At 49.7% G+C, this 12,975-nt stretch overlaps 1 protein-coding gene across 1 annotated transcript in view; it reads right to left on the bottom strand.

Annotated features, from left to right (window-relative positions):
• The window catches only part of Ttc25 (tetratricopeptide repeat domain 25), a 25,235-nt gene extending 13,953 nt beyond the window's left edge, over nucleotides 1-11,282 (bottom strand). Inside the window, exons 1-7 of the mRNA XM_021213455.2 lie at nucleotides 10,987-11,282; nucleotides 6,625-6,756; nucleotides 6,224-6,374; nucleotides 5,549-5,610; nucleotides 5,105-5,270; nucleotides 3,221-3,445; nucleotides 2,857-3,064 (exon numbers count right to left, since the gene is read on the bottom strand). Coding sequence (XP_021069114.1) covers nucleotides 2,857-3,064; nucleotides 3,221-3,445; nucleotides 5,105-5,270; nucleotides 5,549-5,610; nucleotides 6,224-6,374; nucleotides 6,625-6,756; nucleotides 10,987-11,094 — 1,052 coding nt within the window. The 5' untranslated portion in view covers nucleotides 11,095-11,282. The remainder of the gene's footprint in view (nucleotides 1-2,856; nucleotides 3,065-3,220; nucleotides 3,446-5,104; nucleotides 5,271-5,548; nucleotides 5,611-6,223; nucleotides 6,375-6,624; nucleotides 6,757-10,986) is intronic.
• Nucleotides 11,283-12,975: the final 1,693 nt, after the last annotated feature.

The raw sequence follows: 12,975 nt of genomic DNA, 5'->3' as shown, positions 1-12,975 counted from the left end.
GAGTTCCAGGACAGCCAGAGCTACACAGAGAAACCCTGTCTCGAAAAACAAAACAAAACAAAACAACAAAAGAAAACTGAAAAAGAAAAAGTGTCTGAAAACAGCTACAGTGTACGTACGTATAATAAAGAAATAAATCTTTTTTTAAAAAAAAAAATAGGGCTAGGGTCTGTAAGAGAAGTAAAAAAACCTATGGGAGAAGGTTGCATCCAACAGGCTATCAATACTTTTTTTTTTCCTCTCTTTGAAACAGGACTCTGACTGTGTAGTCCTGACTGGCCTAGAACTCACAGGGATCCACCTACCTTTGCCTCCCAAGTGCTATGACTGTCAGAGTGCGCATGTTTTATCTAACCCTCATGACCCCTGTCAGGTGGTATCATTAGGCCTTCAGTACAGATGAGGAAATCGAGGGGGATGAGCGACTTATATCCACACAGCTCTGAGTGACAGAGCTAGGAATCAAGGTCGTGTCTGCATCCTACCCCAGGTCCGTCCCACCCCCTTGCTCCATTCTAATGGCTGATGACTCAGTCTCCCTCCTTAGCCCTTAGGAGACATTGCCCAGGAGCGGGTGGCACTGAGGGCATGGTGGCTAAGTGAGGAGAGGGCTGGAGCCAATGTGCACAAGGCTGCAAGTTGCACTGTAGGCAAACAGGGCTGACGGCCCGGAAAGCCATGGCCTGTTATCTTGGGAAGCCTTGAGTCCTGGGAAGAGCCCATTTCTGGGAGTGTTGGTAGCGGTATTATGATGGCGACTAGGTTATTTCCCTGTTAGTCAGCAGGGAAGGACAGCTGGTAAAGGCCAGTGTGGCTTTGAAGATCTGTGGGAGCAGTGAGAGAGCAAGAGCAAGAGCAAGACAGAGACAGAGATGGACGGACGGACAGACAGATGGACAGAAGGGAGAGCAGCAGCTGTGGCTAAGGGCTGAGGCACTGAGTGAAAGTGGGTGGCAGAGCTTGAACAGGCACCAGCGGGCTCATGTGGTAAAGCATGGTCCCCACTTGGTGGCAGTATAGAGAAGCCATTAGAGCAACAGCGTGCCACCAATCCACTGCAAACTGAACAACATACAAGTTGGCAGGAGCCTGAGTTCAGAACTGTGGGTGAGTGGACACTGTAGCCAAAACGGACTCCAGAGGACTTAGAGTCAGGATGCTCGGGGCTGGGGAGATGGTTCAGTGGGTGAAGGCCCTTGCTGCCAAACCTCATGGCCTAATTTTGATCCTGGGACCCAAGTGGTAGAAGCGATTCCAACAACTGTTCCTCTGATCACAGCAATGCTCTGGCATCCATGTGTGCACACACATACAATGAATAAATGCACAAACAAATATATAATAATTTTTTAAAAAAATCAGGATTCCCTAAAAGTGATGGATTTCTCTGTCAGGGAGTTTCAAGTTGAGAACAGCTCACTTCAGGGAGACTACATATCACTGTTAGATGAATACCAGGTACAGTCTTGGGTTTCTGTTTTTCTCACGTGTGTGTGTGTGTGTATGTGTGTGTGGTGTCGCTGTGCGTGTATATGGTATGCCTGTTTCTGTGGTGTGTGTCTGTGCCTTATGGTATATGGTGTGTGTGTATGTGTGTATGTGTGGTATTTGTGCATGTGTATGATATCTGTGTGTGTGTGTGTGTGTGTGTGTGTATGGTATGTCTGTGTGTGTATGTGGTGTCTGCATGTGTATGGTATGTCTCTGTGTGTGGTGTATATGTGTGTGTTTGTGGTGTCTGTGTGTGTATGGTATATCTGTGCGTGTGTCTGTGTGTGTGTCTGTGTGTATGGTATGTCTGTGAGGGGGGTGTCTGCGAGTGTATGGTATGTCTCTGTGTGTGGTGTATATGTGTGTGTGTGTGTGTGTGTGTGTGTGTGCGGTGTCTGCATGTGTATGGTATATCTCTGTGTGTATATGTGTGCATGTGTGTGTATGTATGGCATGTCTCTCTGTGTGATGTGTGTGTATGTGTCTGTGAATGCGTATGATATGGTATGTCTGTGTATATCTGTCTGTGAACTGGAACTGACTGAGCCCAGGGCCTTGAACATGCTAGGCAATTGTCCTACCCACTGAGCTACATTCCCAGCTCTATGGTCTCAAGTTCTTGGCCTGTACCTTTCAATCTACCCTCCCCTCCAGACCAGGGTAGGGAGAGTCCAGCACACTCTACTGAGTGGGAACACTCAGACTGGGTGGTGAAGTGACTTGCCTGAGATCCTACAGCCCAGTTGGATCTACCAGACCCCAGACCTTATCCCCTGGGTCACCCCATGGTTCATTTAGCTTTGCCTGACTTTGTCCAGCTTCCTCTTGGCCCCATCTCACTCCAGCCTGAAGCTTCCTCCAGCCTCAGGCCTTCCCACAAGGCCAGCGTGCTGTAACCCCACCCCCCCACCCCACCCCCTCAGATGACCTCACCTGTACTTTTCGATTTATTTTTAAACAGGAGCACAATTGCAATTTAATGACTGTGACTGGGCCACCTTTTTTTTTTTTTTTTTTCTGCCAGATATCCAAACCTATATCTGGACATTGCTATGTTCCTAATGCCAGAAATATCTGGTATGCCGAGGGCCTGATACAAAAATTAACAATCAAACAAACACCAAGAGCCAGGCCACTGGGAGCTCACTGGAATTTTTAGCCATTATTTTCCTGGATGTGGTTTAAAAAAAAAAAAGTTACCAACCTAGGTTTGTTTTCTACCTTGAGTCCTGAGTATTCAATCCCTACTTCCACTGGACTCTCCCTCAGGCCTGCCCTGCAGGACAGAAAGTAGGAACGACCTAGGAGCAGCCCTAGCAAAGACTTTCAGAGGCCTAGGGACCTTGGCCACCGCAGGGCACTCACTGTTCCTTGGCGATCTCCAGGTCCTTTCGGTGGCTCTGCAAGGCAGCCACCATCTGTCCCAGCTCAATCTGGGCGTTGCCTATGCAGCTGTACAAGTTCCCGACCAGTTCGTCCTTGTTGGGTACCTCGTCTTGGTTCCATTCCAGAACCTTCTTAAGGACTTTCTCAGCCTTTTGGAGGCTCCCATCGGCACTGCCACTGGTCAACACTGGGGAGAGAAGGAGTTAACACGCGGAGGTCAACTCCGTGTTGACGAATCGACTCCTCCCAGATCATTTCCATCCAAAAGTCAGCAGAGGCCGAGGCTCGGGCTCCGAGGCCATGTTGCCTCTCCCCATCCCCCACCTCCGAGACTACTACCCACACATGTCAATGTCCTCTAGGCTCTTGAGGATGTAGCGGGCTGTCTGCGAGGGGCTGCGTTTCCGGTCCCTCAGCCACTTCTCTTGCATCAGCTTCCGGTCTCGCTCCCTGGCGTAGATGGGCTTCTGCTGCCTCCAGAAGTTGCTGCGGGTGTCCAGGTAGTTGATGCCGGTCATAATGAGGTCCTCCACGGTCAGGCCACTCTTGATGGTGCCTTTGATGAGATCTGTGCAGAGGCATCAAGGAAATCACACATGGAGGGGAGTCACCCTTTCTAGGCTTGGAACCCCTGCTGTAGGGCCCTGAGAGACCTCTGCCTGCAGTTGCCCCAGCAGTGAGGAAACGGAATATGTGGATGGTGATGGAAAGCCAGGGGCACATTCTTGGGACAGGCCTTTTTGTGGCAAAAGAGGAGGGACCAGAAGGGTCGTTTGGGTAACTTTTTGAGATGCCTATACTCAAGGGTCCCTCCTTTCAAGCTGCATCCTCAGGGGATAAAGAGGAGTCTGAATGGAAACACTGGTCCACGTTGCCAGTCCTCGTCCAGCAGCCAGGTGCCAGGTACGCTGGTGCATGCTGGGAGCTCTTAGGGGTGTGCCTTCATCCTGTCTATTCTGTGGAGCTTAGGGCCAACTGAAATGAAGCAAGGCCACTTGGGATAATGCGCAGGCCACTCCTGCCCTCTGTGGCATGCCCTCTAGAGACCAGGAAGCCTTCGGGCTTGTTACCAAGGAGATGTGCCAACAGTAAAGTTGTGTGCCAAAACCCTGCCGAGAACCCTGCCAGTGACCTTAGGAAACCAGTTCTGGAGAGAGGGTATTTGTTTCCGGGGTGTCCCCTGCTCATCGGGTGTATCAGTGCAGAACAGTACCCCCATGCCAGGTTAGTGGGAGGCCTAAGTTTGAGGGTTCTGTCGGCACAGTGTGATGGATTGGATTCTGTTGGTGACTCCACCACTGACTTGCTTGCCACCTCGGGCATTCGGTGAATTCTATTTCCTTGTCTGTGAAATGAGGGATGGGCTGGATGGTGTCTCAGAACATGTAGTACTGCCGCGCTCAGATCCCAGCACCTGCCTGTCAAGTTCTTTTACCCACCATACAGACTATGGCAGTGGTTGTGATATGCCTCTTGAATGTCCCTCCCTTTACATGTTAAGCCCCACGTGTTAAGGTTTGCTTCCTAGCCAGTGCACTACTGGAATATGGTGGAAGAATCTTTAGGAAGAGGAACCTATTGTCAGGAAGTTACACTGTCTGGGGCATGCCTTCCAATGGGGTTGGAGGGTACTGGAATCTCTGCCCCTTCCTCTTTTGTTACTTCCTAGCCACCTCTGTCCTACTGGGTGCTCCCCAAACAATGTTCTGCCTCACCAGCAGGCTCTGAGACAATAGGGTTACCTGAATACCTATGAAATCTCTGTAACTTTAAGCCAAAATAAATCTTGTTGTTTTGTTTTTGTTTTTGTTTTTGAAACAGTGTCTCACTGCATAACCCTGGCTGTCTAGGAACTTGCTACACCCACCAGGCTGGCCTTAAAGTCAGAGACCCACCTGCTCTGCCTCTGCCTCCTCCTCTGATGGCATGAAAGGTATGAGCCACTGTATCAGACCAGCATTGTTCCTTCTTACAGGCTGACTATCTTAAGCATTCTGTCACAATGATGTGAGGTTGACAAAGGAGCCCACACACAAAAAAACTGGGGACCCTGTGTGTGGACTTCTTGGGTTCAGATATGAGCAGAAGCCCGTTGCCTAGCCTCCTGTGACCTCAGTCGATTGAGAATGCTGTATTTCTATAGGTCTGGGTTGGCTGCATTCCGAGACAGGCTGTCCCTTGAGCTCCCACCCACTGCCCCCAGCCCTGCGGGCCACGGGTCTGAAACCTTCATCCAGAAGGAGCTTCTCCAGATACTCCTTGTCCACGTACAGCTCCCCGAGCAGCTGCCGGACGGTCTTCTCGCTCTTGAGCGAGCCCTTCCGCTTGATTTCATGCTTGGTGCTGTACGAGAGTTGCTTTATAGGCAGGTGTTTCTGTTGGGCTTTCTTACTCTGGAAAACGGAGGGACATTCAGGGGAGCCCCAGTAAGGAGCTCAAAGCGTGCAGGGTGGATGGAGAGTCTAAGACTCCAAAGTCCCGCTCCTACAAGACCCTCGGTGGCCCTGAGAACCGTGAAATACGCTTGCTTGGGTCTAGCTGGATTCCCATGATTACTCTGGAGCTGCTGCCGAATCTCATGGCGGCACATGATGGACGGAGGTGAAATGTTCCCAGTGGACTGTTAGTAGGGTTTTGAAGGCACAAGTGCTCTCAGAACCAGGCCCCTTACCTCAGCTTGTTTGCTTAAGAAGGAGAGGTCTCCTTTGTTCTCCAGCTTGATTGAAGAAGGACCTGCAGGACAGAGAGGCTGGGACTGAGCAGGGCCAAGCCCCTCAGGCATGACCGATCACATACTTTTATGTGGAAATGGCTGCCTTTGGCAAGGAGATGGCAGAGGCCTTGGCTGGCCGCAAGCCACCCTAATACCAGAATGGTGCAGGGTGGTTGGTAAAACACTGACTGTCCAGGACACTGGGTGGGCCCCACTAGCCCAAGGCCACAGCAGTCAGATTTCCAAATACAGAGAGATCTGGAATGAAGGGAGACTCTGTCACATGCTATTTCCACACTTTGCTATCCACAGGGACAAGTTCTCCCTCACCTCCTTCTTCCCTCTGCAGTGGAGCTGATGGACCCTTGGTACTTGTATGGTGGGGGAGGAGCCAGCCTCAGAAAGGCTGGACTCAGAACCCAACTCTAGTCTATGCAGGACTTCAGAAAGGACAGCTGCAAAGCACTCCACCTAGCAGTGGCTAGAAGGTCATTCCTCAGACAGAATTTTAACCTGTGACCTCAGCAATAGTCAAGTCTAAGTGGGAGACTCCCCGGCGGTAGCTGCTTGCCCTCTGCACCCTTGACCTTCCAGAGCCTTCCTGGATAAAGGCACATCCTCGCACTCACTCACTTCCCACCGAGTTGTTGATGGCTTCCTGGGCTTTCTGAATTCCAACTTTGAATTCCCGATCAGGTCTCAGTTTGTAGCCTCGATGATAGAACACTAAGGCAAACTCAAAGTCTCCCATGGTGTACAGTGTCTCGGCCTTCTGTAAGATCCCCTGGAATGAAAGACAGTCAAACCCAGATGGAGAGACCAGACCTTAAAGGACTTGCAGGGCAGCATGGAAGGGTCCCAGGATGGAGGTCAAGGTTGGCCTAGGAGAGGCAGGGAGGCAGGCGAGCACTGGGGAGGAAAGGGCATCAGACAGCAAGTGACCCAGCTGGTTCTTCAACTCCCAGTAACCGGAGTCTGCTGCAATGGAAATGGCGAAAGCAAGACTGAGCCCTCCCATCCCATCAGGCAGTCACCTTGCAGAAAGTCGGGTCGTTCTGAAGAGAGGCCTCAGCATCGTTCAAGGACTTCTCTAAGTCTCCCATCTTCAGGTAGCACTTGGAGCGGGCCACCAGGCAGTTCTTATCTCCACTTTGAAGGTGAAGAGCCTGACAAAGGGAAGGGCTCTGATGGGCAGATGCCAGGAGGAGCAAGGCGGCACCCTGACCCGGCAAGGGTGGTCCGCACCTACTGCAGTTTCGAGGGGACCCTCCAGGTCAGTCCATGGGCTCCTGCCTCTGAGTCTCATCAGATGCAAACAGCCCAACCCATTGGCTCAGCGAACATGAACATCTCTATCTGTATGTGGCTGATCCCAGAGGAGGCTCTATCTCGGCTACCTAGGAAGCCACTGGTTGAGATGTAGGAATTGGCTGGGCTGGGGATCTGTGACTTTCTGCCAAATCCTTCCAGCAGTACAACTTCAAGATGGTTTATGTCGACCAAGTTCAAGAAACCTCAGTTGGCTGCACACGCTTGCAATGTCAAAGGCTAATGTAAACAGAATAGATTTTTAGGACTATCTAAAACTGGGGTAACTCATCCCCTAGTCTTTGTGTGCAAGGACTAGAATGCAGGGCTTTATGAATGTTGGAGCAAGTTCTCTCTCCCTTTGAGTTATACCTAGTCCAAGTCTTCTCTTTTTCTCCTTCCCTCCTTGCCTTTCTGGTTTGTTGGAATTTCATTGTGGTTTGGTTTGGAGATATAATTTCAAACTGTAGCCTTGACTGGCCTGGAGCTTGCTATGTAGATAGACCAAGTTGGTCTCGTCTGCCATGCTCCTGTTTCTGCCTTGTAGATGCTGGGGTTATAGGCATGTACCACCCATGCCCATCCAGCCCTCCTCTTGCTTCTTCACTTCTTCAGTCTTTGGAGTAGCTGGGATTATAGATGTATGCTGGCTTGAGCCACCATCTCCACCATCTTCCTCTTCCTCCTTCTCCTCCTCCTTCTTCATGTAGTAAACTGAGAATTATCACTATTTTGGGGAACTAAGACACAGATGTGAGGAAGACAGAGGCCATCTGGAGGCCCTAGTGTAAGGATGGGCACTTCTCTCACCCTGCCCCATGTCCTGCAATCTTCCTTTCTCCTCTCTCTCTCTCTCTCTCTCTCTCTCTCTCTCTCTCTCTCTCTCTCTCTTTGGTTTTTTAGAGACAGGGTTTCTCTGTATAGCCCTGGCTGTCCTGGAACTAACTCACTTTGTAGACCAGGCTGGCTTCGAACTCAGAAATCCGCCTGCCTCTGCCTCCCAAGTGCTGCATTAAAGGCGTGTGCCACCACCGCCCGGTTCTCTTTTTAAAATAATAATAATAATAATAATAATAATAATAGTAATAGTAATTTTGTGTGTGTGTTGGCCCATGTGGTTCTATGCATGCAAAAGTGTGCATGTACAGCTCAGAGAACAACTTATAAGACTTGGTTCAATTTCAGCCAATCAGGCTTGGCCAAAAGTACCTTTATCCTCTGCGTCATCTTTGTTTGAGACAGGGCCTCACATAATCCATGATGGCCTCAAACTCATTATGTAGCTGAGGCTGGCCCTGTACTCCTGATCTTCTTGCCTTAGCCTCCCTAAATGCCAGGACAACAAGCAGAGTCATCACACCCAGCTATGTCCTGTCACCTTCTGACTGAGATGGTTATAGCTGTGGTACATGTCTGTCCTGGTCCTGGGGTAACCAAGACAGAAGAGAACACTGCCCCAAGGGAAGGTGGCTCTGCACTAGAAACCGGTGCCAGGAAAGGCAGGCGTGATCCCCTAGGCGTCAGACCAAGTCCGCCCTCTCTAAGACCTTCCTTCTTTTCTAGGAAGAGGAAGCAGCTGCTGTCTTTCCTAGAATGGGAGGGCTTCTAACCTGCCCTTAGGGCCATCTTTACTTTCTGTCTCAGCTGCTCTAGGACCAGATAGCTCCAGGAGACAGGGCAATGTGAACTGGCAGAGCTCCTAACTTCTGCCCATCAGGTCTTCATTTCTCTTAGAGGCTGTGACTAGAGAAAGAGGTGAAAGATTGGGGGGTGGTAGAGAAGCTGGACTTGAGGGAAGTCTTGGGATTGGTTAGTGGGCTAACACTCCATTTAAGGGTTTGCTTTAATTTGGTTCTTTTGAAACAGTTTTGCCAGTTTAGCTCAGGCGTGTCTTCCCCTTCCCCCCCCCCCCCCCACAGGGTTTCTCTGTGTAGCCCTGGCTGTCCTGGAACTCACTTTGTAGACCAGGCTGGCCTCAAACTCAGAAATCTGCCTGCCTCTGTCTCCCAAGTGCTGGGATCAAAGGCGTGTGCCACCAATGCCCGGCTCAGGAGTGTCTTGAACTCACTATGTAGCCCAGGCTGGCCCCAAACTCAAAATCCTCCTGTCTCAGCACCCTGAATATTGGGATTTACAAGTATCACCATGCCCCGCTGCTATGCCACTCAAAATAAGTAGAGCTGGGTGTGGTGGTGCACGCCTTCAGATTTCAGGTGTGTACTGAGGAGGCAGAGGCAGATGGATCTCTGAGTTCGAGGTAACCCAGTCTACAGAGCAAATTCCAGGATGGCCAGGGCTATACAGAGAAACCCTGTCTTGAGGAAGGAAGGAAGGAAGGAAGGAAGGAAGGAAGGAAGGAAGGAAGGAAGGAAGGAAGGAAGGAAGGAGGCTATGGGCTCCTCATGTTACTCAGAAGAAGAGCAACTGGCAAGCATGTGGGGTCGGAGCAAATGGTTATTCTGTTCTGGAGACAGGATCTCCAGTATCCCACGCTGGCCCTGACCTTGCTAAGTAGCCATAGATGATCTTAAATCTCTGTTCCTCCTGCCTCAACCTGCCAGCTGCTGGGATTGAAAGTGTGGGACAACACACTCAAAAGCAAACCAGGATCAAACCAGGGCTTCGTGCACACGAGGCACACACGCTACCCAGCTAAGCACCGTCTCCAGCCCTACAAAGGAAAAGGTTATCAGAACACCTTGCAGTCTGGAGGTTGGCACCTCGGGCAACCGGAGTCTGAATGCTTGGCTCCCAGGATCCTTCCTCCACTACTCCAGCTAGTTCAGTGCAGTGACCTTGGGCATGTTACCTAACTTCTATATCCACTTCCTCATCTATACAAAGAAATAACAATAGTACCCCTTCCCCCTCCCCCACCCCCACCCCCCCAGACGGATACACACTGTGCTTAGAGCAGTGAGTCTAGTATCCTAAAACGAGTCCCAATCCCATTAGGGTACAATGGTGTAATTTTCAATACAGTTACTTATTACAATACGCCCTAACTTCACGGACCACTTTCTTACAGGCAAGCCTGTGACAGAGACTTCTGCATTTAGCCTCTCGGGCAATCTGTAGTTAAGGATGGGAGACTGAATTTATCAAGAGAAAGGTAATCATGAAACATTTAAAGAAAGGTAATGATTGGTCACTTTATGTCTCCAACTGTCAGACATTAGTGAGAAACAAGAGAAAATGGCAAAAGCCAGGGCTTTATCTGTGACAGTGGTGTATATCACGGGAACCAGGAGTATGAGACACAAAATGGACCTCAGGGCTGCTGGTGATGAAAAAAATGGTAATTGAGTGGGGCTGGAGATTTTTTTTTTAGCAGCTAAGAGCACTGACTGCCTGACTGCTCTTCCAGAGGACCCAGGTTGAAGTCCCAGCACCTACATGGCAGCTCACACTCCTCAGTAACTCCAGTTCTAGAGGACCTGATGTTTACTTCCATGTGGTGCATGCATATACATGGAGGACAAATATTTTTAAGTGGTGAAGTGTGTGTGTGTGTGGGGGGGGTGGTATAGTGTTGGTTATCGGTTAACAGCACTTACTATTCTTGCAGAGGACCCAGGTCTGAATCCCAGCACCCATTTGGTGCTATATAACTGCCAGTAACTCCAGTACCAAGGGATCCAGTTCCCTCTTCTGGCTTCCAAAAGTACCAGGCATGCATGTGGTATACATACACACAAATCTTTCATCAATGACACAATGGTGGTGGGTCCAGGTAGCGAGAGTGGGGTTCCATCATTCCCGAGGCCAACTGCAAGGTAGGGAATTGGCCTCCAGAGAACATAAGGAGGGCACCTTCCTTTCAAAACGGAAATTGGGAATGAGGTTGCATATCGGAAGTCATCTCTCAGGAAGTAGAGGTAGTTCGAGACCACCCTGGTCTACAGAACAAGTGTCTATTTCAAAAGAGGAGTGGAGGCGGGAAGGAGGGTGAGAGAGGAAAGAAGAGAAAAAAAGAAGAGGAAGAGGAGAAGGAAGGGGAAGGGAAAGAAGAAGGGGAGGAGGAAGAGAGGGAAAAGGGAGGAGGGGAAAAGAGGGAGACACAGTGATAGGTTCAAAGCGCAACTCACGTTGGTAAAGCTTTGAATGGCCTTAGTGAACTCCCCGCATAGATAAAGTCTCTCCCCCTCTGCCATGTAAGAGGGAAAGGTGCTTCTCAAGATATCGCCGTCCGACATGGTCGCCCGACTTTTGGAAATTCCGAAGCAGATTCAGAAAGAGAAAGAGGCTGGAGAATCGCCGGCTTGGTTTGGGACAGGCCGGTTTCTTAGCAACCCAGAGAGATGGTCTGACTTCCGGTCCCTCCCCTCCCCTGGTGGTGTTAGGCTCCCGGGTGAGCCTGCCCAGTGTGCTCATGCGCCTGTGTCGCCACGTTGCGCACACCGGTCAGACAAGTGCTGAGCGCGTGGCCGGCGGCTGCAGGACGCTGGCGTTCCAGGGTGATCGCTGTTGCTCCTAGGTTGCTTCTCCCCTCCAGTTGCCACGTGGAAAGCCTCGCAGACAAAGCAAGCCAAGAAAATGAGAATTGGAGGCAAAATTCCAAGTAGGATTAAGGCTTAAGCACTCCAGGTCCCATCAGGAAGGAGAGAGAATTTTGGAACTGGAGTCAGAGGGCTTGGGCAGCCCTTCTCTCTTGTCACTTCCTAGCTGCGTGATTAGGGAACTGAAAAAGTACACATTCTACCTGCCAAAAGAACAGGAAAGTAATAGAGCCCCCAGGGACGTGAGGATTTGCATGAGAATGCAATGGAAAGTGTGATGGGTTTAGCTTTCAGTTTCACATAGTTATTGAACACTTGCTAATAGCAAGTCTAAACTAAGGTCCAGCCGGACATAATTCTGCAGCGATTCAGGGCTAATGACTGTGGAGATTACTCAGTTGGTAAAGCGTGTGGCAAGCACGCAGCTCTCTGCTTCAAGTTCCCCAAACCTGGTACAGCCCAGTGTGATGGCACCATCTTATATTAGCCAGCCCTGGAAAGACAGAAAGAGTTGCATTCCTGAAGTGTCCCCTGGCATCCACATTCACATGTGCACAAGCACACACATGTTCACACACATTAAAAAAAAAAAAAAAAAAAAAAAAAAGCAGCACCTCTTAAATTCCCATAATGCGTCGGATAGCTAGCTCAATTACCTGCCTCAACTATACTGGTTTTTAAAAAAGGTTTAATTCCCAAAGGTGATTGTGACATAATCAGAAACGTTGTCTTTTTTAATTTGCTGGTGGGGATTTTTTTTTTTTTTTATGTGAGTGTTTTGGCTGCATGTATGTATGTATATCATATGCATGCTTGGTGCCTATGGAGGTCAGAAGAGGGTATCAGATCCCCTGGAACTGGAATTACATGTGATTTTGAGCCATCATTTGGGTGCTAGGCGTTGAACCTGGGTCTTGTGCAAGAGCAGCCAGTGCTCTTAACCCCTGAGCCATCTCTCCAGCCCAGAATCTTGTCTGAAACTGTATTTCCAGAATTTAGCTGAGCCAGGTTTGGTGGCCTGAGTCTTTAATTTTCTCACCCCAGAGACAGAGGTAGGAGGTTGTTTATAGATCTAGGCTGTCTGGTCTCCATAACAAGTTCCAGGTCAGCCCTGGCTACATAGTGAGTCTCAAACACAAGAACAGAAACAGAATCCAGCTTAATGGTGTGTAGTAGGCACAGAATCCAGTGCACAGTAGGAGCAAAGCAAACCATTTTCAGTCTTTAAAAGAGACGTCCTTACTGGCAAATGTCTAAACACAGATGAGCACGACATCTGTAATCCCAGAGACTGAAGCAGGAGGATTGCCACAAGTTCAAGGCTACCTCAGGTTACATAGTGAGTTGAAGGCCAGCCCAAGTGACAGGGGAGTCTCTGTCACAAACCACCCTAACTGATTACTTGGAAAAATGTGGTAAGGTCAGAGAATTTCATTGGTGTCAATTCCCTTATTGTTGTAGGGTTTTTTGTTGTTGTGTTGTGTTTTGTTTTTCGAGACAGGGTTTCTCTGTGTAGCCCTGGCTGTCCTGGAACTCACTCTGTAGACCAGGCTGGCCTCGAACTCAGAAATCCACCTG

The sequence above is a fragment of the Mus pahari genome, chromosome 14, assembly GCF_900095145.1.
Source record: "Mus pahari chromosome 14, PAHARI_EIJ_v1.1, whole genome shotgun sequence".
Taxonomy (NCBI): Eukaryota; Metazoa; Chordata; class Mammalia; order Rodentia; family Muridae; genus Mus; species Mus pahari.
The sequence above is the reverse complement of the archived record's forward strand: the minus strand, read 5'-3'. Positions and strand labels throughout refer to the sequence as shown.